The sequence below is a fragment of the Eurypyga helias genome, unplaced genomic scaffold (assembly GCF_000690775.1).
Source record: "Eurypyga helias isolate BGI_N326 unplaced genomic scaffold, ASM69077v1 scaffold9067, whole genome shotgun sequence".
Lineage (NCBI taxonomy): Eukaryota > Metazoa > Chordata > Aves > Eurypygiformes > Eurypygidae > Eurypyga > Eurypyga helias.
In genome coordinates this window covers 8099-34554 of record NW_010262253.1, presented here as the reverse complement: position 1 = coordinate 34554, position 26456 = coordinate 8099, and the positions used below count along the sequence as shown (strand labels likewise).

The 26456-nt window shown below is 42.4% G+C and overlaps 1 protein-coding gene across 7 annotated transcripts; it reads right to left on the bottom strand.

Moving 5' to 3' along the window:
* Window positions 1-1457: 1457 nt before the first annotated feature.
* Window positions 1458-25513, bottom strand: CHN2 (chimerin 2). Of its 7 annotated transcripts, none has more exons than XM_010155638.1 (7): window positions 25076-25513; window positions 18433-18517; window positions 15821-15994; window positions 13908-13985; window positions 6984-7121; window positions 5360-5465; window positions 1458-2333 (listed from the first exon to the last, which is right to left on the bottom strand). In XM_010155638.1, the coding sequence occupies exons 1-7, from the start codon at window positions 25511-25513 to the stop codon at window positions 2162-2164; spliced, it is 1191 nt and encodes a 396-aa protein (XP_010153940.1). In that variant the 3' UTR covers window positions 1458-2161. The 7 variants fall into 7 exon arrangements, with proteins under 7 accessions (XP_010153940.1, XP_010153943.1, XP_010153941.1 ...); XM_010155641.1 differs by having other exon boundaries at window positions 25211-25321; XM_010155639.1 differs by lacking the exon at window positions 6984-7121 and having other exon boundaries at window positions 25076-25509.
* Window positions 25514-26456: the final 943 nt, after the last annotated feature.

The window sequence follows — 26456 nt, the reverse complement described above, 5'->3', positions numbered from 1 at the left end:
TGATTCTACCAGTTTGCTCACAGTAGAGGGAATGGGAGATGCAAAAGTAGAATGGCCTGTTTGTCTTACTGCAAAAATAATGTACTGAAGTACTGTTCTTGCCCTAAACAAACAACTCATTACTGAACTGACCAGAAAAAATGAAGAAAATCATTGTTAGTCAAATATGTGCGTTCAGCGAGATGGAAGAGTGCTCTGATGGTATCAATTCTTGGATATCAAATGGACTGATATTGTGATTTGTTCCTTGCTTGAAGTTCCACACTTCAGGAGGGGTGCAGGAAATAAATGCGTGCACAGGCTTGGCTGTGGTAGCGTGGGCATCCACGTGGCAATCTGAAACTGCTGACATTCAGTGAAACTCTTCTAAGTTTTCCAGGTAGGAAAGTTTCCAGCAATGTCAGGATGGTAATTAGCGATTGATTTTCATTTGGCAGCTTGCCACGTGGCCAGAGCGACAGACACCAGAATTCTTTAACACATTTAATGGGATTTTTCCTTCCATTTACACTATCATAAATTACAAAGCATATTTCACTTCACAAAATAAAACCATTTCCAGATCATTTTTATGACAGTATTAAGTAGTACATAACCTACAACAAATAGTCCTGTACAAGGCAGGAGGATCTATGGAAGTATTGGGAACTCAGACTATTTAGCATTTGCTCTGCAATTTGGGTTAATCTACCTAGCCCTTAGTTATTTCTCTAGAAGACGACAAATTTACAGTCATACCCTCCATCTCCCTTCATTATAGTTACACATATTTTTCAATTTGAAGAGAAACATGTGCTCCCTGAAATAATTCAGGAAACTGCATCACTGAATTACCAAGCATATGATACAAACAAACAAGATGAGGGATTATTATAATTTTGTTTTTGTACTGAAAATCGAGTTTGGTAGTAAAGTACGTTGATTTTCTATGCTTGCAGAAACATCTCATGCTGAGAAACAGTTTTAACATTAGGAACAAGTTGCAGTTAGACTATGAACTCTGTAGGTCAATGTTTGTGAGGGGAGAAAAATATTAAAATCTGGTAATAATTAAATTTACCAACTCCCACATTTCCTACACTTCCTTTTTTTTTTAAAAAAAAAAAAAAACCCAAACCATCAGGAAACACATTCAAGATAAATACCTACATTTTTAGCAGATTTACTGTACGTTTATAAATACAGAAACATGACAAAACATAACTCGATTTTTACAGAAAAACCAAATCCTTCATAATTAACCCAAAAAAGTGCTAACTTTTCAACAAGGCCAGAAAATATCCAGTGTCCCAGCATCACTTAACTTACATATTACTTTGATACAAGAAAAATCTGGCATGTAAAACTGATACTACTACCAGGACTTTTGAAAAAATCTCAATAACATATTTTACATGGGAGTAAAAAAAAAAAAAATATAGAGAAACTACTACATGTTTTGGGAAATATCAAAAGGCTAAAAGTGTACAATCTTAGGATGCTAGTGCCTAGATGCAAAGAAACCGAAGGAAAGCTGGAATTCACACAAGAAAAGAATTCTCCTTTAAAACACTTGCAGTGAAAGAGGTATGTCAGGATAATACTGCATTAGTGGTAATTGTTTTCAATATATCTTAGCAAAAATGCAGGAAAGAATTACGTGGAAAATAATCAATGCACCGCATTGATGTATAGTTTGCTAAAATAAAATGCCATTCTTTCAGCTAGGTAAAGTAAAAATATCTTTATAATATAGGTTCTGTTTCACAACTGACATATATAATTATGTCTCCTGGAGAGGGAAATGTATAGGCGTATACAAGAAACACTGATTAAGTACCTTTTTGCGTCTCTAGCCATATTAAAATATGTTTTGTGTTTCTTAATAAGTTAACAATAAAATTGTTTGCAACTTCTCCAAACAAATATACATCTGAGGCAAGGCAAAAGAAACAAGGTAAGAGGATGTTTTCTGACCTTTTTTTTCCCTTCTACAAAGAGGCGTATGTCTATGAGACATAGGCTTTCCCTAAACGATTTGGCATCCATCTGCAACTCTGCAGAAATCGAAGTGCAGTCAAGGAACTTCTCCTTTATTTTTAAAAAGATTTAAAGAAATGTTGCTTTTCCTTCAAACGAATTATTTTAAAACAAATGGCTTTGAAGATATGCCTCTCTCTGTCTAAAAGAGAACATCTTCATTTTCTATTAAAATCTGCACAATTAACTTCTGGTACCGCATGTCATTCAGCGTAGCAAGGGTACTGTCCTCTGGAGGTCTCATTAAAGTAGGCCCAAACACTATTCCCAGGTTTTCAGCATTCATAAAATTCTCCTTTTCATGCAAGGTTACCCTGAAATAGAGGGAGGGGAAGAAAAGAACAGAAAGTGGTTGTTTACTTCCCACAATAAAAGAATAGGTGCATCTTAATCCATAGTCCCACTTCACATCAAGCATCGGTAGATAACGATGTTTTTCAGTAACATTTTTTACTTTCGCTACACATAATAACTGTTTCCACAGCAAGTACAAAGCAACTATGGCGGGGCTGTGATTTCCAGATCCTTTACACACCCCTCACGTGACTCCTCAGTGGTATTTCCACGTGGCCGTTCGTTAGGGTATACAAATCAGCGGCAATTACTTTTCTGAAAAGCAGAAGCACGATTTAAATGGTGATGTATGGAGCAGCCCTCGGCTCTACAGGAACTGCAGTTCTCTGGCGCGTTGTGGTTGGTGTGCATCACACTGGAGGTGCGGATGAGCTTCCCGAATAGGAACTCAGGTTTTCTTCTGATTACCAGTGACCCCCACACTTCCATCGGCCCCCACACTTCCAGCCTGCAGGAACCCACGTGTTCACGTGTTCCTGCCTCGGCCAGCTGAGTGACTCGGATTACTCGTCATGCTTTAGAGGGGTGCTGGACCCTGGAGCAGTCCAGAGTGGTGGCTTGCAAAAGTCAGACTGCTCCGAACGCCATCTGTCCTGGACAGAGAGCAGCAGCGCTTCTAGGCAAGAGCCCAGGCTGCCTTGTTCCCTGACGCAGGTCATAGAGTGCAAATAAAAAAAGAGGTTGGCTACGTGTGGCTGGAGCAAGCATGGTCTGCCAGGGACGCAGAGAAGTCATCCCTTAGGCCTGCTGAAAGTCCGTCCCTGGCCATGGCAGTTCCCAGCTGGGCAGCAGTGGATTCGCTCATGCCATCAGGGGAGCACAGAGAGAGGCAAGCTGGTCTTCCCTTGATTGCAAGGTCCTTATATGACTAGGTTTTTCTTCCGCTACTGGGTCTCTGCAAAGAGCGGCTCTGTCACAGAAAAACACTGTCCCTCCTTGCTTTCAGCAGTCCACTAGTGCCCCTCCTCACAGATCCGTCCTCACCTTCCCCACAGCTACGTTAGCCGTGCTCGGCAGGGAGCAAAGGCAAACCAAGGCTGCCCAGCCCAAGGCACCTCCGTGCGAGCGCACGTGTGGCGCTGCTTTCCCTCTGTGGCTGTAGGCAGCAGGGATGCTGAGCCACGTGCGACACTGCGCAACGCCACGTGCAGCGTACCAGCACCTCGGTGCAGGAGTGCGGGGCTTCTTGCGCGGCCCGGGGTGAACACGGAGAAGACGCAGCCGCACAGCTTCGCTGCAACCTCAGCGTGGATGGATTTCGCCACAGGGGGGACTGCTCACGCTATTGTATTTCCTCCAATTTTGAGCAAAAAAGTTATCAGAAAGAATGTTCCATTTGACTGAAGAATTGACAGAGAAGTTCATTTTTTTATTGCTGATATTGTCATCTGCTGGATTTTCTGACTGCACTAGGTTATTCTTCCAATAGAGGAGGAGGAAGGACAATGAAGACAATAAACAGATCCAGGGAAGGTAGCTCCCATTTTTCAAAAGCAATACAAAACTTACTGAACTTTGATTGAGCTCAATTTAGTGTCCCTTCCATTTGATAAAGAAATATGAAGTGCTTTAAACAGCAACTCAGTGCGGTTTCTTTTCTATTGAGAAACAGCGGTGGTGTAGAGTCTTGTGATCCTGCAGGTATCCTGTAGTGCACACATGAACAGACTCCTTGACACCGCTGAATGTTTTCTCCCTGCGGCAAGAGCCGTGTGGGGCTGGAGTTGGGACAATCTACAGAACAGCATATACTGAACCTAAAGGATCCTTCCCTCTTTCACGTTCAGATCTCCCCAACAGATTCTCCACAGGAGCTGACGTGAACTTGTGCTGAAAGCTACGATTTGGGAAAGGAGAGGAAATTCACTGTGTGACTTGCAGGTATTTGAGAGAGAAAGCTTAATCCGCTGTTTGGACTATTTTTGTCTCATCAGTAGTTCAGCTCAACAGCTGAACCAAAGCCTGTACTACACCTCATGAAAAAGAAGGCAGGCAAGTCAATACTTGGCTATTAAAAATCTGCGGCTAGGAAATGAAAGTACCAATTCTGTAGACACGTCCCTTGTCTACATCCTCCACGAGCCTTCTTCAAAGCCAACATGGCTCACCCTGAGTTGCCCATGCATATGTGCTGACAAGGATGGCTGTTTGCACATCTCGGTTCTGCAGAGTCCGAAGAAGCTCTGGCGTGCTCAGGTAATGTCTCATCAAAAGGTAAATTACTCAGTTGTAATGACCTGAGCCGATTCAAAATGAGGAAAAGTCTCTGCATAATGAGAACCTGACTGAGCATGAAATGCACTTCACACAAGGTCTGTGTGAGTTGAGGTCTTTTTCTTTTCATGCTGGCATTAGTATTGCAGAATAGTGCAGATCAAGCCCAGGGAATACTCCAAATTTGCAACTGTGCTGCAAATAGTGGGACAGCTAAGAAGAGATCAAAAATGAAATGCAGGCGCTTTTGAAACTTTTGTATGTCTTATGACTGAAGAAGCTTTGGAAAGCAAATGAGGCGGAGTGTGTGTAAAACCAAAAGAGAGAGAAAATAACTGGTAAGGGCCTGTATTGCTTTTACTAGTCATACAAAAACAGGCCCTGCTTGATTCTTGACTGAACTGTGAATGAGGAGGTAAAGGGAGGCAGAAGCAAAGCCTGATCAAGTGATTTGCCACAGCACATCTAGCACATCTCTAAAGTACCAGCCACTCTGGTATTTTTCAGATATTATCTGCCTCAGAGGAAGGTGGCAAATCTCAATTAACTCTTCAAAGGCTTGCAATGGTCTGCCAGCAAAAGGATCTGCGCTATACATGTGCATAGCTTATATGCATTTATACAAACGTAGCTTGCCTGTTTATTTCTAACATCGTCGTTTTAGTGGCAGTGCCCTAATGGAAGCTTTATTGGCACTTCCAGTAACATCTCTCTTTCAAAGCAGAAAATTGTTAAGCTCTTCAAGAATTATCCTACACGCCAATTAACTCACTTTTTGAGATGAATCATTAGGTATCTAAGTGTCTCGTAGTGAGCAGCAGGGAGTAACATCAACACTTCATGTATTGCTTCTAGTCGTTCATCAGGATTGGAGATTTCTGTAAAAACACCAAACAGGATTAATGTTAATAGGGCTTTCCATTTGTAAACACCAATAATTCAGGAAGCTAAGTTATTATTGAGTAATTTACAAGCCACTGACTGCTTGGAGGGATAAATATTAAACTCATAAACATGGAGCTTATCAGCAACTTCTGCATCCTCAAAAAAACAAACAGGCTTTACAAAGAAATCAGCAACAAAGACCACCCAAAAGTCATCTCTCTGATCTGCAGATCTATCTACAGGCCTGTATAGGTAGAGTAGTCGAACTTCATTCAGTGCTTCACAATACTCTTCAAAATACACTTCAAAATCTTACGCAAGATTATTTCCATTAGCCTTCAACAGCAGATAGGAGCGTGAAGATATGCTTTAGAGACTTGAATATGTAAGTTTAACTAGAGACCGAAGTGATGCGGAATTGCATAAACAAAGATTTCTGAGCATCTTTGAATATGTAGGTATCAGTGCTCATTTGGCAATCTCTCTAAAAATCTGAGCAGGATTTACATGTATTTTACACTAAAAGTATGGATTCCTAAGCTGTGAACTGAGTCAGAGCTGTATTTGCCGCATGACTTTCCATACAAATGGCACCAGGAGCCTGAAATTTTAGAAGATTAAGAATCTTTATGTCCTGCTTTTAAGAAATCGATGTATCAATGTGATAGGAGCTGCTTCTTCTGGGCATGTTCTTTATAGGACAAGTGACAAACGAGTTCTTTCTCTGCCAAGGAGGAAGAGGAGGGTGTGAGCGCGGTATCTGAGCCTGCATGGGGAGCATAAGGCAGAGGGGAAGGGAAGGCAGCAGAGCACTCTTTTGCTGCTTATCCATACACTGGGTGCCATTTCAAAATTACTAAGGAGTTTTCATGAATGATGATCATTATGTGGAAGGCTGTGCCCCGGAGAGCAGAATCTGGGGCAAATCTCAGTTCTCTGCCAACATTATGGCCATGAACGCTGCCATCCTCCTCCCTCTCCGGAAGTGTGCACCCACGACTTGCCGGCTCTGGGCAGGGGTAACTGCATGTGCCTCCCATCTGGGCCTGGGTTAGATACTGTGGGATCTAACGCAGGGTGGATGCGCCTGAACGGTGGGGCAGGGGTGGTCTGTGGTGTGCCTCACTGCCCTGATCCTCACTAACGGCAGGAGGGGACGTGCTTGACAGCGGTGCGGATTTGTTGCCAAAGGAGGACACGATATGAGAGGTGAGGACATGGGAAGCACCGTCAAGGCTCGCATTGTTCACTCATCCCTGACCCATCACGGATCACCCCGTCTTGCATCCATCTACGGCCGTGACACCAGCCCTGGGATGGTGTGCAGGCATGACGTCCCATCTGCAGTAACATCCAGGCAAAAGTTTCATGTGAAAGAAGGATGTGGCAAGGAGTAATGTCCAGAACAATGCCCTTGCTTCTAAACTGTGCCTGTCTTTTCCTTCTCTTTAACAGCTTGATGGATGGGAACTGTAATTAAAGGTCGGTATAAATTACTATGCAATACTTACTTGCCGCCTCTATAAACTTGGAATAGGTGTCATAGGTGATCACGGGAATCGGTAAGTCTCTGAAGTATAGCTTCAGTGCTCCAGCAATGATGTTTATGTCTGGATAAATACTGGCAGAAATATCAGCCTTGTCACCATCTAGAAGAGGAGGAAGAAATCTTTTTGAAACCAGGCTAATTTTGACTGAAGCAAGACTAGGCTTCTAATTCAGATTTGTTGTGTCCAACCTGACAAGAAAAAACAACCTGAAAGCATTTGGAAGGCTTAAATGAGAATATATAGATACCAACTTTACAGTATATGAATGAGGAATGGTAGATTCTTTATCTTTTAGTAAACAATTTATTTGCTTACATCTTCTGGAGAGGCTGGTGATTACACCACCAATATCTGCAGTGTACCATTTCACACATCATGCTTTAACATTGGATGAAAAAGCAAGTTAGTAATACATTTATTGAATTTAGCCCATTTATTCACTGAAAATGAGGTATTAATAACTTGTTCTGATGTTGTATTTTCTACCTACAGATCAATGCACAGGAGTATGAACCATTCTTTTCATTTTCACTTGGAGAAACAGAGGCACAGAGAAATAACATAAATTTCCAGTGACCCTCAGGAGACCAGTAGGAAAAATCAGAGTAAACATCCAAATCTTCTAAGTCCTGCACTGATCTATCTATACTGATTAGCTAGTGAGAATGCTGCCTTATTTTTGGAAGTCCTCTAATGTCTTCATATTGACTTACTTATTTATAGCAAAGATTTGAATGTAAATAGACATGCTATGGCATTTAGCTATACAATTTATTCTGAAATGTGGATTGCAATTTGTTAAATGAATATGGATACTTGTAATGGCTGAACAGCTAAATAGATGAATTATGCAACTGAAATGACATATGTTCTGTTTGCCACGCATTCTAGCACAGTTAGTCAGAACTCCATCCCGGAGCACTTCCAATCACGCCACTTTAACATTTGCAGGTGTTGTTGGGAAGCCTCTGACCAACGCATGGCTTGCGATGAGTGAAATTAAATGAAGTAGTGGCGAGGCTAGATCACTACTATTTTTCAGGTTCAAATGACTACATCTGTTCTGTACTGCCTAGTATCCGCTGTCCTCTGCTGTCCTCCCTTCCTGGGTCTGTCCTTGGCGGTATTCCAGTAGAAAGACGGGGTAGGGCACTGGTCAAGCAGGGGTTGAGGCTGTCTAAATTTAATCCCCAGCTTTACCTCAGGCTTCTTTGAAGTCAGTTATACTCCATACTTCTTATTCCTCACTTTTCAAGTGAGGATAATAACACTTCCCTCGCAGGAGGTGGTGAAGATTAGGACCATATGGTGGGTGGGGTGACGTTTGAACAACGGAGAGGAGTTTGCTTGTATCTGCCAGGAGGTGTAAGCACAAGCTTGGGCTGTTGCCACCGAGGCAGCGACATGCTGTAAAGCCATCGCCTTGCCTGTCTCGCAATAACTAGTGCTTGTAGACATGCCCTGATACAGACAGATGAGCGGCTGTGCTTGATACACGGCGTCTAAGATGGTGATAAAGGCATTCACAGCAGAGTAAAAGAGTTTATATTGATTGTAGACATTTTATACAAACCTATGGCATTAATCTTGAAGGGATACGTCCTGTCCCATGTATGCACATAATTCTCATTAAGACTAATAGCACTGCATGTTCTCATCAAGAGGAGATTATATGCTTAAGTGTTTAAAACAAGCAGCCTTTCTTGATGCAGCTGAGCAGTCTGAATACATCCATCAGCATTTAATTTAATACAGCATCAATAAGCCCTAGGAGGATGTTTACACTGCCCCAATCTTTTGTTTAATCCACACGTTCCAGGCACGGCAGCATTAGTCTTGTAAAGCTTTGTGTGGAGAGCTCTATTTAATTGATGGACACTGAGCACTCAAAATGCTCCACTGAAAACAGATACCTCCAAGGAGCCAGCAGCTGCATCAGAACAGATACAGCAAAGCAGAAGGTTGCATCTATTATCCAGGTCACCAGTACACTAAATGGAAGTGTTATTTATTTAGTACTTTTACAAAGCAGCCCAGCAAGCTTCCTTAAAGGGGCACTTCAGCGAGAGGTACTTCAAACTACAGCGTACTTCAAATGTACCTCTTATTTACATATTTGCTAACTGTAGGAAAAACACATTCATTCCCAAGCCAAAGATTTTTCTCTTCAGAGACAAATGTACATCCACTGGAAACGCAGTGAAGTTATTTTAAAGTGAGCATAACAACGCATGCTATAATATAATACACCTGTACATTTCTGCAGTGGCTATGTAGGGGAAGGTGGATTTTTATTTTCCTGTGGTAAATTTTGGATTGTGTGGGGTTTTTTTTTCCCCCCCAGTTTCAGGCATTGAAAACCTTTGGCAGGCTGTACTTATTTCTTATCCCGACCAAACTCCTGGATTTATATATTTATTTAAAGACACTCAAAATTCAAAAGCACTAAGAAAGAAAAGTTAATTCCTTGCCGGTAAAATCATGACACACATTTCACAGAGGATCCTCTGCAGTAGCACACAGTATGAACTACATCTCTTTTATACGGTACCTTCTGCATTATCAAAATCATTTTTTTAACTCTTCAAGACAGTAACTATCCTCAGATTGTAATTAGTATTTTCAGTATCCTTGCAGTGGCCGTATGTTAATACAACCTTTTTTTAAAATATGCATTTTGGATTACAAACACACAGTTAATTTCAGCTTTACCTACCTAATCCTACCCAAACCCTGCTATTGCTTTTTCCTCGTTACTTTGACTCTCAACATATTTTGTTGCATTATGTTGAAGTTTGAGTATCTCAAGACAAACAAAGTCTTTATTCTGTTCCTTAAAGGTTTCAGCTGACTTTGGATGCCATAGAAATGTATCAATAGTTTATTAGAGAATGAAATGGAATAAGTATTACATTCTTAAAGCCACAGCTATGCCTTCTGAATACTGAATTACATTTCTACTTAGGTTCCTTCTTCCTTTACACTTTGTTTTTACTGCATAACCTTTGCCATGCTGATATGCCTCTGTGTCTTTTCCTGGATTTGGCATTTGACAGGTTTTCAGCTACACTGGCAAAAGAGTGTGAATATGAGTTAGGATACTTCTAAGTACTCATGTAATATTTAAGAGCGTAATATTTTTAGAAAGTGTATTGTACCAGCCAGTCATACAAACAAGTGGGGGGACAGAATGCACTGGTGACAATGGCAGCTCTGTGGATAAAGCACACAATGAGGGTTTTCTTAATGCCACAACCAACAATGCTGACAGAGAGCAACTGTCATTCTACAGCACCATCATTCACCACATTAAATAAATCCACATTATTCCCCTCCTTCTCATTACAAAAATCACTAAAATGGAACATTGTCAGTGCCTCAGAGAGCCCAATGCTAATTTACAGTAGGGGTATTTACACTGCTTTGGCTTTGGAAGGGAGCCTTCGTTTAAATCAGATGAGGACCAACCTGTCCCTGTTTTAACCCCAACTATCACAGCTTCACTGCGCCCAAATATTTTGTGGGAAGCCATTCTCTTCCTGAGCTGCTAACTTTCAAACCTGCCTTTTCTGCTCTTGCTATAAGTCTTTGGAAGCAACAAGTGAGTGTCCTTTTGGCAAGGCAGAATCAGTGGGAGGGAGGGATGGCTTCTCTTCTTTGTGCCCCTTCAGCTGCGCATGAAATCAGTGGGAGAGGTACCCTGTGGCTGAGTCAGCCCCTGCGCCCCATCCCTGTATCACACTGGCTCCTCTGGCTGAATGCAGAGCTTGTGAAACCAGAAAGCCTGGTGGCATTATCTGGGGGATGCATCCTGCACATCAAATGGAAAGACTCCTTGCTTGTTTATTTTCACACTCATTTATTAAAAGTTGTATTTCCAGAGATGCAAAAATGTACCAGCATTCTGGCCAGGTGCCTGGGGACTGACCTGGAAACGATGGGCAGGGAGGGACCTCTGTAATGCCGGAGTGCAGTGCTCTGCTACTGCAGGCACTGTGCCATGTAACCCTTCCCATATACCCCTCAACTTCCATTTTAAAGCTAGTTAAGGTTTTTATCCCTACTCTTATTAGAAAGTTCTTCCAGTGGGTTAAAAAATGGTCTTGTCAAACTAAATTTATTCCTGGCCAGTGCACACCTTCCAGTATTGTACCAGGACTATCCATTAAAGAGAGTTCTCTTCTCTGGTTCATACCCCTGCCCTCAGCTTCCCCTTTGAGAGGTAACTAGCCCAAGCTCTTTTAAAACACAGTTACCTGTGTGCTCCAGAGATGTCTGAGACAGTGACGTGGCCACAGATATGGCTGTTTCTGCTGCACCACTTACCTATTAACCAGAACTGATCAGGAATTTTCCATTTTATATTTCACAGTTCTGTAAAACAAGTTCCGTAAAATTCCCACAAACTTCAATTTCTGGGCAGAAAATGAAATTTCAACAAAAAAACCTTCCAGGAGACTTGCCACCTACCTCTCAGCTCCCTTCTCTCACAGCTCTGTCACCTGGGACAGAGATCTGGGATATTCCACAGCCTCGGGACAGTCCACTCCCTGCTGCTCTGGCCTCTAGTGCTACGCAGGAGTAACTGGGCAACAGAAAAGCAATGTTTCCACCTGCAGGGCTGGGATGCAGGAGAGAGGGTGGGATCCCTGTCTCTCTAAACTTGCATCTGACAGGGAAACAAGTCCTGACATGTCAGGTTGTGAGTGTCTCACCAATTCAACCTTCTGCCAGCTGACAACCACCTTCTAGCTGCACAGCCTACAAGTCACAACAAAAAAATCTATTTTCATTTTCTTTAAATCTCTTCCCACAAAAAACCCACAACCAACTCCTGCTTTTCCATCTCAGTTCATGGACAAAACACTTTCAAATCTGGAAAGTGAAGTTCTCGGCTTCTGGTCTCAGCAATACCCTAGTCATGCCGTTCTCGTAACAAGATTTTGTTCACTGTTCCGCTGCTTTTCGCATTATTCATGGCAACACTCTCTCTTTCTTTTCTTATCCCTTTTCCCTCATGGGATTGTTAGAAGAAAATGAAGACACAGCTTTTTATCGATTTATGCACAGTGGTTTTCCCCATAGCCTGTGTATGCCAACCCGGCCGTTGCTTTGTCTGCTTCCATGTTTATCTGTGCTTTTTTACCCTCTCTGGAAATCCGATACTGCTAGTGACCTTACTTTTCCTGTTTCTAGGTGCTGCCTTCTTTGCCAGTAAATCACACTTTCTTCCTTGTTGTGGGTCTAATTCAAGTGTGTATTGCGACCAGATTATGCCATGAGTATAGGCAGTAATAAAAGATACACTGTCTGTAAAACTGAATCGGCTCCAAGAGCCTGAAGCATTCACAAAGGAACTACAGGTGCAGCTGTGTTTGAGTCGTGCTCAGACATAAATTCCCACCTGCTTTCTTCAAACTCTTCCCCCTTCAACCTGTGCTTCTCCTCCTGGGTTCCATTTCGCTTGGTACACTTGGAGGAGAGTTCACACGCAGAAAAAATGGTTTGCCAGGCCAGATCTACCTGCAGGGAGCAGAGTGGGACTGTGGGGACTGTGACGCCCTCCGTAGCTCTAGCATCAGGTGGCACTTCTGCTGCATGTATCTTCCTAGGACAGCTGTCCTCTCTCCTTCACCCACGTCACGCCTGACCTCTGTGTGTGTATGCGTATGGGCCTCTGTGTGTGTATGTGTATGTTCACGACCGCAGCATCCGACACATTTTAAAGCTTGTTTTTTAAAGGGTGTTTCAGTATAGCATGAAAACAGTGACTAAGGCAATTCCTAGTTGGACTTTCTTGGCTAGTGACGTCTGAGTGACAGACTGTCTCCAAACAAAACTAGTATTCAGGCATCCATAGACCCTGCTGGGCCTGCCCAGCCTCCCCTGGAGCCCCCACACCTCCTGCCCCTGGGCCCCCACAGCCCCAGTCCCTGCCTGAGCGACACGGTATCTGCGTCATGGCCGTGCCTGTTCCCGGCTGTGCACCCTTCTCGTCGGTACCCTGACCCGCAGGCTGACTTTCTGGCTTGACCTGGACCTGCCTTGTTCCATGGGCTTGCAATCACTGGGCTGTGTCTGGCCCTATTCCCTAACACGACAGAGGTGAAACTGGAAAAGATTAAGTAGGAAGGAAAACACTATTTATGGGAAAGGAGAAGAATATTTATATAACTTCTCAAATGAATGTGAAAATGTGTTTTCTGTTGATGAAGGCCCTACTTTGCACCCACTTACATATATATACTTAAAATTAGTCCTGCGTACAAAGACTGTGTGCACAACAAGAATCAATGCAATTAGCTAAATCTGTTCAAAAGGGCTACTAGGATGGTAATCAGGCAGTGTTTTAATTATTAGTTTTCCAATATGCTGTAAAACCAATCTCCCCAGCGGTCCTCTCATCTGTTGCGCAGATGCAGTCATGAGCACAGTGGTATGGTGCTTTCTACAAGGCCACCACATGAAGAAAGACTTCCCAGTTGCAGTTCCTGGTTCTTAAACTTAGATTATTGTATTGTAAAGCACCAAGCCTGCTAAAGATAGGACTAAGAACTTCCCCTGGTACTTTTCAAGCTCGTACTTGAACAAGGAGCCAAGGCTGTGCTGCTAGGTTGAGCAATCATCCAGTCCCCTGAGCACTTAGCCTTCTGCCTACCCTTACTTACTGTTCAATTAATCCTTCCAACTATGAAATATAGGTTTCTTCTTATGAAAAGCACTACAGATTATTTTAAGAACTCAGAAAAGACAGGCTGCTTTCTGTACTTCTGCTTATATGCCAGTTTTCATCACCATGGTACCTATATAAACCCCAAAAGAACTGAAAAGTCCTAGAACTGAAAGCTTAGATTAAAATTGTACAAGATTAAAAAAATGGTATACCTCGATCAAAGGCCATTTTCACATCTTCAATGTGCTCAGTAAAGCCTGAGACTCTGTAGAGGCCCTCGGACTTTAAGCCTGAAACAAAAAAGGTTTTTTTGGTTAACTTTGCTTCAGTAGCCAACAAATATTCAGGTTTTAAAACGATAAAGCAAGAACAACAGATCCACTAAGTGTAGCAAAATATTAATTGTGATGTGAAACTCTGGAGCATTTAAGGAAGGATCAAGATAATTTTTAGTTGTTTTTAAGGGATTAAAGAATTTTAGAATTTATACTTTCTGTTTTTGTTAGGTACATGGTTGATTATGTCAGAGGAAAATACTGTAATTTGCTAATGGTGGGGCATGTGATGTTATCAAGATTTATTCATTTCATGTGGGAGATTTTCCTGGATTTGGCTATAATTAATAAAGCTTTAGAGGTCTCCTTTCCTTTTACCAGTTGCTTAATGATAAATAGCAACGCAAGTACGAGATTGCCTTTCCCTATGAGCACATTTGCTGTCAGCTTTTACTCATACACAGCTGATAGATGCGATGGATACTGCTCTTCTCCACATCTGCACATCCCTTCTAAGTTCTTTCACCACGAGAGACCTGCTCACTTGCACAACTCTCCCTGCATTGCTCCGCACCAACACGAGATGCAGGGCAGCCCAGCAGAGCGGGCAGAGCTAGCCAAGCAGAGTTACATACATCACTTATTTTAATCCCAGCACTGCTTATTGTGACTATGCACAGTGCTAACTTACTTTTAAGATCCCATGCACCTTGTTTTCTTAAGAACAAAATTAGTACTTTACATGGTTCTACAGCAATTAAAGAAAGAAATGTAAAGATGTTGAAAAAACAGAGAGCGGGCAGCAGATTTTATCTTAATAAATGTACAAGTAAGTGATTAGATCTCAAATGCAACGTAGCTTTCTGCTCTATCATTGAGTAAAGCTCTTCTGTCTTAGTCCAAACTATTCTTTCTATTTGTCCCTGCAGTGATGATATAATCCTGGTAGAGCTTTACGGAGCAGTGCAGGGGATTTAGTTGTAAATCTTTGATTCATTTCAGTAGATGATGTGTGGCTTTGAAATCCCTATGGCTAGTATCAGTTTGTTGCCAGGCAGATTACTGTGATGCCATGGATTGAACATGATGAGATTCCTGTGCTTGAAGCTATGACTAACAAGGAAATTTGGCTTATTGGGCAGCATGACATACACATTTGCTATCCAAAGCAAAACTACGTGATCGTTACTGTGTTGTGTTGGAGGGCATATGGTATTTCTGCTATCCGGCACGCTTCTGCATAGCAAAAACCTGTCACAAGCTGGAGCTTTGGCTGTGACATGCCGTCTGAACCACAGCGTCCATCAGTCAGTAGCTGAGCATCATCAGAAGCCCTGCACAGTCTGTGACACACAACACGATGCCAGAGCCTGTGACCTCACTTGTCACTTCCAGGCACTTGTGTTCTCTTGCCCAACATGTCTAGAAAGGTTATTAATAATGGATTTTATTTAAACCTATTACTCTGAAATTAGAAGTGTCTCTAGGTATGTTAAAAGAAAATAATGAAAAAAGACACATAAACATGAACTTAAAGTTCACCCCTTTCAGAAGTGTAACGTAATACATAGAATCATAGAATGGTTTGGGTTGGAAGGGACCTTAAAGATCATCTAGTTCCAACCCCCAATGTTGGAATGTTTTGACATGCTTTCCGCAAGCATTTCAGGAAATTGCATTATGAAATGTCATGATTTAAATTTCCTAGCTAATGCAAAACAATGTATCACCTGCACTAAAAACACCTTTCTCTCACCCTGTCTTCAGTGTGCACGAGCATGCTGCCCTGTCCTAGCTTAGTGTGTAATTCAAGTCATCTTCATTTAATTGTGTCTGCTGAGCACACAAACCTCTGGCTTCGATCTCTCGGATGCATGAATCCACAACCATCGGCCTCTGGGTATTGTGGGCTTTCACTAGCGTGGTGAGATCGCAGCAGTAGACTCGCTTTATCCTCTTGAGGTCTGGTTGGCAGTCGTTGGGCACGTATTTGGAGCACTGCTTATGTACGTTCAACCCGCAGTCTGTAAACAAAGTTAGCCAGGTTAATTAATTAATGCTAACACTGATAGCTCTTGTCCAATGATTTATTTCCTTGGGCCACATGAAGCAAGGGACGTAACTTCCCCATCAGTCCGAAAAAATAGAATAAAGAAGTTGGAGATGAGAAAGATGAGCATGGAAATCTCCTGTACGAAATTTAGGGTGGGCAAAGGGATGCCTAAAGCTGTTAAAAAAGCCGTAAAAGCTCTGAATGTCCTTCACACACCTCTGAGCCGGAGGTGACAGCTGGCGTGGCCCGAGTCAGTTCACCGCCGGACACATAGCTCTAGGTGTTGCGTCTGAAACCATGGGACTTAACTTCTGGGTATTACAGTTCAGCCTTTTATAAAATTAGCACAGTAATGACTGTCTTCTGCTGGCCAGCTTGTGGCTTAGTGCTGCCAAAGGGCGAAGGACCTGAGATTCACCTGGGCACTCAAACTGTGACAGTGCTTTGAGCTAGTGCGTCCCCCTTCCCCTTCCACAATCCTGCATTTTGGCTTGCTCTGCCACGTCAGCAGCCTCCCCATCCCCATCTCATCACTTCACTGGTAACTAAAGTGACCCCTGTGTTTAGTCTGTCAGTCAGTTTAGGCATATAAAATGCTGAGAAAGGCATGATGTAAACAAAAGTGATTCCTTTTACAAAAGTTTCTTTGTGTCTTACTCCAGAGTCAAACTGTACTCTTAGTTGCACTGGTGGGTTTCTATTAACTTAAACATCACTGCTTGATCTCCACAAACTGAATTTTTCTAATAGATTCAAATATTCGACCAAATGAATGTATAAGCCTCCATAAAGCAAACACCACCATCATGAGTTATCTCACATAACTCTGATTCCTGTTTCAATGCCTTCCCAGTCATGCCCATCCCTGAAAGTACCTTTTGGGCTAACTTTAAATATCTGGTATCATCACTAATAAGTTACTTACTGCTTTTTCATGTTGATTTACTGCCCAAGCTATCCAAAATGTAAACATGTCTCTATTACTTGCAGCACATTTCAAAATTATTCTCTATAAAATATTAATCAACCAAAATCATATCATAACTACAAACACACCTCCACACTTAATGAAATTGGTGGGTTTTGTGTGCTTCTCCATACAGTTTTTACTGCATAATACATTATTGTTCTGCGAAGTCTAAACAAATGTGAGCAGCTGCGCTTAGGATCCTCCCTGTATTGTTTTCAGTGCTGTTCTCCAAGCATGTGAAGTTAAATCCAAATGCATCTGTCTACTTAGAATTAAATGCTGGCGATTTAATGAGGGACAGTATAATGTTTCACACTAAATAAATAAGCCTTTTCATAAGTTTAATATTTTATGTATATGAACAAATACATCTCTATCCATTAGTGAGGTCAGGTTTTGCACACTTGTGTTTAAGATCAAATAGCTTGAACAGCAAACTACTATTAATTTTCCTTTTTTAATGTCCTTCTCATATTCTTTGTGCTACCAGTATCCATTTACAGGCAGAAAACAAGTAGCAGTAACTGAGACTGCACTTATTACAACTGTGCATTTCTGAAAGGTGTTTTGACCCTTCAAACTGTTGTCTAAATTTTAGTTAACAATCACTTTCCCTGTCCCTGAAAGGCAGATGTCAGGGTGAGAGGTGTTCGGTGACAGCTTGAGATCTGTATGCCCAGAGGTCAGGACAGGGAGAGGTAAGACAGAAGCATATTCAGGTAAGACACTGAAAGGATTGAAGGTCTGTAGGAAGAGGTTATGAAATCCCATTTCCAATGCATTTGCGTTCAAATCACCATTTCACTTGCTGAATACAAAAGCTCATGATGCTTGCATTTCTGCAAGATGATTATTTTTCACAAAAGAACAAACACATTTAAAATAATTAAAACATTACTCAAATACTACAGTTACAGAGGCTCCAGAAAACTAACCCTTCTGGGAAAATGAAGGTCCTATTTTTTGCTTTGCTTGAGGTAGGATACCTAAGGCTTGGAACAACGCGTGGTGCTTTTATAGGAAGCAGGTGACAGTCTTTTTGCAGACAAGGGCACTTCTCAGCCAGTGGTGGCAAAAAGATGAGTTGTAAAGCCTAGCTGCTGGCTGGCTTTGCCATTTCCAGAACACGCTTCTTAAGATGTAAAAACACTCAAGGGATAACTTAACAACACCATAAAGAGCAATTCTTAGCATATACATCAAGGCACATGCATGACCGAAAGGATGTCACCTTCGTCAACCAAGAGCTGGGAGCTCCATTTCCAAACCAGCTAATGGGGAAAACGACGGCCAGCGCCCTAACTTGCGCAGGAGGGTTTATTGCCTCGTTCTGTAAAGTAATCCTGGCCCCCCCCATGGCTCCTGCAGGGAGTGCAGGCTGGGGCTGGGAGGGACACCTGAGCACGTCAAAAGAAAGGCAGAAAACGTTGAAGTGATACCTGAACACCTCACTCCCTGAGCGATGAGACCCCACATGAAGTTGGCGCAGTACTCACACCAGTGCGGACCTCGAAATGTGTGGACCTGTAATACAAATTGGGGGGGAGGGAGGAAGAAAGAAATGGGGTCATTGGGAGGCAGATGGTCTGACAGATGGAAAAACTGAAACGCATAAACAACAGAAGACTCAGGAGGAGTAAATCTTTAGCACACAGCACCCACATCTTTCCAAAGTCTAGATGAAATAAACCACGGGAACAGAAATTTGCTTTGATCCTGAAGTTTATCTTTCAGCAGGCTTAACATAACAGTGAAGGGGGCTGTATATGGCATGAAAACAAAATGGTTTTGCTAGCTGACATTTTAGCTATAGAGGAGGAAACCAGGTTCACTAGTCAAGGAGAAAAAAGTAAAACTAATAATCCAAGGAACTATAGTCAGTGCTTTTATCTGACTGGTTCAGGCAAAACAAGAACGATTCAAACACCAATCATTTCAAAGTAGGGGAGATGCAGTGAAAGAAAGACCTGTTGAATGCACCACGATTTTGTTCCCCATCAACGTGTGTGACCACAGATCTGGTGCAAGAGCCGTGTTCTAAGAGCATCAGGCAGGTTCAAGCATGCTACAGCTATGGTGTGGCATGTGCACTGACATGTCCTTCAACACGGAACAAAACTTGAAGCGACTGCTGTGAATTGGTACCAGGGTTGATAACGAATGGTTTGTGAAGCCGCTCCAGGCAGCTGTTGGACAATGATCCGATTTTGCACGCTGGAATCCATTAGTGATATAAGCAAATGACACCCTTCCCCACGCTAGTAAGTGAACTGAACTCGGGTAGGGAAAAGATGTCAGCTGGCTCTTTTTCAGCAGAGCAAACTAGGCTTTGCTACAGCCCCCGAGTAAATAAGGAGGAATAAAATGACCTGCGTGCTGACAGAGCCCACGGCTCCTACTCCAGGTTTCGCACGCCACCGCTGCTTCCTCCACCGCTTTGCCAAAGGCTGCGGCAGAAGACCTTTTATTTAAGATGTATGTTCTGGTAAAGTAAGCATTTCTTTTTCATTGAAAAGAAGAGTAAATAGTGAGGCCTGGGCCTGTGTGAATGGACACGGTATGAGCTAGTTCTGACCGGAGACTTAATTGAGCTTAACAAAACATAAATCATGCACACTCGGGCTGCTGTGGCTTCTTTTTCCTACTCTTTGCTCTTGTTTACCCATCGGGTGCATGGTTGAAAGGCCACTTCCACCCGCTGGGATGGGGAAAGCTGCTCTTTACTTTACATAGAGTAAAAAAATGGTCATTGCCCTTTTCAAATAAACTTAGTGAGGTTTTAAGCTAAGCATTTGGCTTGCTAAAGTCTTTGCCCTGTCTGTCTGCAGGATCACACCTAAACAAGTCTGAGTCCATTCCCAGGCAGACGAAGTATTGTGCTTTTACTACTGACCTATCTTTCTGATGTAGGCATAAAACCCAGAAATTACTCCTGACCATCTACTCACAGTCAGTAATTTTATGAATAAGCTTAACGCAATAGAAATTCTTCCTCCCTTTTGACAGTAAAAGGTCTGAACTGGAATGCCTGATTGGTAGTATTTATTTTTGAAATGGTATTTTACCTTTCAGAAAAATGTGTATCTCTGGGAAACAACACTTTGCAATAACATTTAAGATAAATAGAGAAATATATACACACACACACATCTTGCTCATTTCACACCTTATTTTATTTTGCAGGGCGGGTATCATGAATTTCAGACACAGCTTTTAGTGGGGGTAAATGGCTGTACCTAACACTGGCCGATGACCTGAGTTTCGAACATATGCTCTACGTGACCTTCAGTGGATACAAAACTACAGACAGAACTAATTACGCCTGCATCTTTTACCATTTTTAGACTGATAACCACAGAATTAGTAGGTCTGCACCTGCATTTAATTGTGGGTGAAAATCACTTGCAGTGGGAAGACAGCTAACTGTATCTCCTGCTTCGCAGCTGTTCACAAAAGCTAACCCCCTGAGAAGTGGCTGTAAAGGCTCAGTCAGGATTTTTAAAACAGCACTATTTCACATTTAAAGGCCATCACAGTTGCTAGGATATTTGGGGTCTACTTGCTCACTTTACATACAGCTTATTTCAGCTGATCTCACTCTGGCATAGTTAGAAAACAGCAGCTGGTTACTCCGTGATGTCTCCTGTCACTGAGGAGAAACAGCCACCAGTGCTGACCAAGGGCTCCATCGGAGAAGTGCTGACTGCACACCCTTCCCTTGTTCCCTTCAGCTTGGTGGCCCTCAAAGGTTTAGCTCTTTTATTCATTCACTTAAGTTTTCCACAGATCTGTCTTTTGGCTCAAATGGCAAGTTCCCAGCTGAAATGGCCTGAGAAAAGTGAGTCTTGGTGGTTTCTGGTCAAGCTGAAAGAGGGAAATACCTCTAGCTACCTCTAACTGAAAAAGGGAAATCTTCAAAGTTTCGAGATGAAGGTGGATTAAATCTCTCAAGATGCAATTTTGAACTAAGTCTCTTATGGCTCGCTATTAATTTTAAAGAAATAATGAAGGAAGCCTATTCTTACTAACACTCGAACGCAGCTCAAACTTGCACACAACACTTCTGAGCAGCAAGTGGAAATTTTGCCTGCAAGACTGTCTTTGAGACGGACTTTTAGGTTTTGCCTCATCCTTTGTAACTGCATCATTACGAATGGCTTGGGCTTAGTTTTTTGGAAACATGATCAAGATCTACTTATTATTGGTCCTTACCTCGTCCTGCAGTCTCAGGAGACCTCTCGTGTGCACATAGCATAGGCTCAGACTGCTTTGGCTACAGATGACACGTAATTTCAGTTTTTGAGAAAAATTTACAGGGAAGCACTTCTTCATATAAGGCAAAACCATGACTGTTTAGACTTTTTAGAGTATACACTGTACTTTTCCTGTTCAGCCTTTCATCTTCTTTCCACAATGTCTAACTCCTAACTTCTTCACTCTATTTCCTTCCCAGATCTTTCAATGAGAAGTTGTTTTCTTACATTCATCCTCTCTGCTCTGCTGGACAATCTCGCCCCATACGAGACCACATGTTGCTTCTCATTGCCTTCCTGTGCTCCCACCTTCGCCCTTCGACGCTTTGGTACCTTTGTCTCCAAATGGCAGAATTCCCCCCACGGGTGCTATCTCATGCAGTTTTAGTCTGTGTCTGAGCCATGTTCACAGAGGGAGAAACTAAGACCAAAGTAAAGGAGTGCCAATACAGTGACAAAACAAAATAATCCCTTAAGCAATATTGCAGAAGCAAACTAAAAATTGCCTTGAACTGAAGCTCAAGTTTTTTATTGGCATTACATGGTGCTGTTTCTGAGACAATTTTGTTGCCTGACTGGGTTTGAAGACTTTTCTATTTGCATCCAAAGAAAGTAAGAGACTTCTCAGACTTTCCCCTGAATACATGCGCATTTGTATTCTCCTTACCTGAGCTCTTTGCAGGGAAGAAAAGCTGACTGCTGTTATTTTTGTTTAAGTATATACACATAATCTTCATGATGCCTGTAAAAAAGGCCTCCCCCAAACCCCTTCGTCTCCCAGAAGCTGTGTTTGTCTGTAGTGATTAACACAAGGGGGAACTTACCCCAGTGCCTCCTTTCTCCCAGCAGATCAGACTTGTCAGTAATCAGCTGCCTCTACTAGCTTGCCTGCAAATAGGATTTGCCCACGCTATAGTGGCAAACAGGCACAATATTGTGGTAAATGCACATTATTCAGCTGTATTTGCTCACTCACAGCAGCACAGAGGCCCTCTCATGAATTCCCAGCCTAGCACAAAATGCATGGAGCATCCCCAAACTCCACGCTGCTGCCCTTGGGCATGAGGTGACCTCATCAACAGCTGGGACCCCACTGAAGTTGGCAGGTAAAGCACATCCCAAAGATCCTGCAGGATCCTAACTGTAATGAGATGCAAGAGGACTTTGTGATCCAGCTAGGCTGACACCCACATAGTTACAGAAATACCTCTGGGTTTTTCTAAACAGGGCTTCAGAGATTTATTCTCTTTCCTGAATTACGGTATGTCTACACTGGCTTATGCAAAGTTGTCCCGCCAGACAGACGCCAGCTCCAAACCTAAAGCCATGTATGTGACTGTGTTGTGTGCTCAGGATGAACCCGGCTTAACAAATCAGTCTGGATCCTAAATCTCTTTTTTTTTGTTCCTTTGCCTTGAGTGCCTTGAAATTTGGAAGAGAGGCTGAAGGAGAATGGATGCTCAGAATGGCACAACCCGGCACCCGCACTCTCCAAACTCCAGCTCTTCTTTTTAATTTTTATATTAGCTTGGATGGAGGGAGGTCCATCCTTGCTCTAAATTTGCACCTTGGGTCTGTTTCTTTCTTTAGTTCCTTCCCTCTTCTAGTAGATACAGTCTTTGGTGTAAGATCTACAAAAATCTCATCAGCTTTGCTGAAAACGTGCCCTTTGTTTTTAACATTCTGTCCTTTAACATGGCTAAAGGACAAGACTTAGAAGAGTGTGTTTGTTCATGAAGAATTGCCTATGACAAGATTATGATGGACATTGTGACATGTAACCTTTGTCCCTATGAATTGAGATGAATGATACAATACACGTCAGCATTCACTTAAAAATGGGGAAGACAACCCTTTGAATGTCTGCAAAATAGCGTTCTCCTTTGGATAAATCCCATGTCATCGTAGCCTGAGTGCTGTCAAAAGCCATTAAGAATTTTGACCCAAGACCCGTAAAGCCATTCTTCCTCTTTTAAATAATTTCTTAACCCTTTTATGTAATGAATATGGAATATATTAAAGGTAATAAACTTTAATTTAGCCATCTTTTAAATCTAAATATTCCACTCTAAGCATTTTATCCACATTTTGTTCAAGTAGACATGTTTTATTACACTGCTTTGGAAAACTAACTGGATTTGTCTAGTGAACGTATTTGTTAATTAAGTAAATGTAACACCTCTGACTGGCCTTTCTGGACAATTTATTTTCTTTAATGTTTCTTCACAAAGTTTTTTAGTGCCTTTACTAGGATAAAACATACATGTTTTAATCATGTGATTTTTCCAGTTAAACTATGACTCTTTTGAAACAGAAAGGAACAGAGACTGTACAACAGCTAGACTGTGCAAACGCAAAGTTAGCTGGGCACATGTCCAATTATAAATCAAAGCCAAAACAAGAGGAATTTTGAAGAGGAAAGAATGCGTGGGTCAAAGTGGAAAAAAGTCTCAGTCATGAGAAAATATTTTCTAGTTAAACTAAAATAGTTTTGATATTAAAATGATAATGAGGGCAAAACCCAGAAAGAAAGAAAGCTGGTTTAATCAAGCAAGAAAACCAAGAAAAACCGAGTATCTCCTCTATTTCCTTCAGTGCTGATCAGTGAGGTAAATATTGACTTTCCTGTAGACTGGGTCAAAGAGAGGGAATGAGAAGAGGAATGCTATTATTTGCTTTGCTCACTAATATTCAATTATTGATTTACCAACTATAGCAGAAGCACTGCAGAGAAGAGCAATGTCTGCATGGCAAAATATGCAGAAAAATAAGAAGTGAAGCTTTTTTCCTAAACCAAATCAGTGAAATAATTTTAATCAGTGCTTCTCCTTTTTTGACAGGCCCGAGATGAGTATCAGAAAATTCTCTTTCTGCTAGTGAGTTGAACTGTTCTGACAGTGACCCAGATCAGCATCCACAAGGAGCATCAAGTAAACTGAAGTTTCAAAGCTGAGATGCATTTCTTTCTTGCCTTGTTACTGCCTTTTATTCTCTCTGTATCCATTCCAGTAAGCATCAAACTGCAATTTGACAGCATTAGATACAGTAACTGGCTGGCGTAGTCTGAAACCAGCACAGTCCTTTTGGCAAAACATTTTAGTACAAGCTGCCTGGAAGGTCTGTTTCCAAAGCTGAGTCACTTCCCGGCTGCAGCATGCCAGCACTTGGGGGAAAAAGCTAAGAATCTGATTTTGTATGTATAAGCCAGCAAGAAGATGATCCATTTAAACATCCCTGTGTTTGTCCAGCTATTTGGTTTAGTTTGACAAGCAAACACAAGCTCAGATCCTATAGCTCAGTGGGACTGTGAGGGCATTTCCTTAGCATATAGTGGTGGAACAAAAGCTGGGAGACAATACCACCGCGGTGCTCTGCTTTTGCTGTTAGGGAGTACCCGACCTCTCTCAACTTCTTCCAAAAACAGAAACGGTCCAAAATGTTTGCATGTAAAATGCTGCTGGCTTCTGGTAATAGCTAGACTTCGAAAAAGGGCCTTTTTATCATCTAAAAATGGGTACACTTTAAGATAAAAACAATCAATATGAAGTACCTTTTTTTCTTAACAAAAAATGGAATCTGGGCAAGAAGAGGTTAAATGCCAATCAAGTACTGTAGTGGGTAGCAAAACCCTTACTTGGATTAAGTGCCTGTGTGAAACCATATTAAGAATACAGTCAAGGGAACTTAAATAGAGAGTAAAATGTCTTTTTCCAACACTTCCCTCAGAGCTAGTACAGATGGGTGCGTGAAAAACCCCGGCAGCAAAAAATAAAACATGAAGCATCAAAACAGAACTTTTAAGCTGAAAATAAAAGGAAGTTGTGCTTACCTTAAAATTGTGTGCTTTTTCATAGTTGAAATGGTTGTCGTTTTGAGTTAAGGCTGCTCTTCTGACCAAGGAGGTGATCTGTGAATAGGCAAAGAGTTTCAGAGGTTGCCACAAAAGTGCCCCCTTGACTCCCACCTTCACCCCCAGGGCCACGGCCAGGAGCTCTTGGCGTTTCCTTCCTCGCTTCGACTTGTGAACAACGGCACAGTTTTTCTCATTTTCCAGCCACAGATCCTCTGAGAACATAGTGCTGGGATCCCAAATCTTTTGCCTGTCTTCCTCGGCGCTCGGCAGCCTGACTGCAGTCAGCACAGCGCAGTTTGTCCAACTGCTTCTGATGTTAGACAGCAGATTTGCAGCAGCTGCAGCCCATTCTGGCGAGACCTCTGGCATGTGACTCGAATGGGCTGTCTTGTGGGACGGAAGGAGCTTCTGCATCTGAATAAGTAACGGCCTGTGCCCCGCGATTTCTTAAAGCAGATGTGTGCCTCGAACAATAGCCCGAATTCATATACCAAGCAATCCTTCCCCCTCCTCTGTACCCTCCCCGAGCGGGGTCTCCAGCTAGGTGCTGCCAAAATACGGGCCAGGAGGACGGCGTTACAGCTTGACGCCCAAAGGCACTTCCAGGAACAGATCGCTTCAATTCTGCGGAGTGTTAAAAATGGACAAACAAACAAAAAGCCCCCGGGAAAGCCCACACAACTGAGTCTGATGCTGCATCCAATTACGCTCAGACTCAGAGACTTATCAGCCAGCAGTCTGCATGCCAGCAGATTAAGCCCTTAAAACCATGATGATTGTTTAATCTTTCAGGGCTAAAAATCTCTTCCCCGCAAACCTGTACAAGGGGAAAAATCCAGCAGCAGTCCATGCATCAATAGCACTTCTATGTCATGTTTTTAATCAGAGCATTTTGTCAGCGTGACTTGCTAGCATGGAGCTAGCTCGCTGTCAGGGAGAGCTGAGAGCTCAGCTAGGACAGTGCAGGTAGGAAGCCCCTGGGCCCCGTGCAGCACTTGAGTGAAGGCAGGGGAAGTTCACATGGATGTAGGAAGGCCAAATGCACAGCCCCCTTTGCAGAACAGGGTCAGCAAGGTAGCAAGAGCAATCATTCTTTTCTCTGGTTACATGTGCCTATAGATTTGGGGAGGGGGAGTGATTTCTAGTTAAAACCCCAGGGACAGGAGGGACCTGGACCCTGACCAGTCTGTGTTACAGCTTGCAGTGTTACTTCGGGCTGATTCATTTCTTTATGGTCAGGTGGTTTTCTGCCCCAGGACACAGATGAGATGTGTGACATCGAGCATCCCCTGGGGATGCTCCTCTAAGATGTGTCTGACTCGTGAGATGCTGTAGCAGAGCAAACTGGGGGGTTACC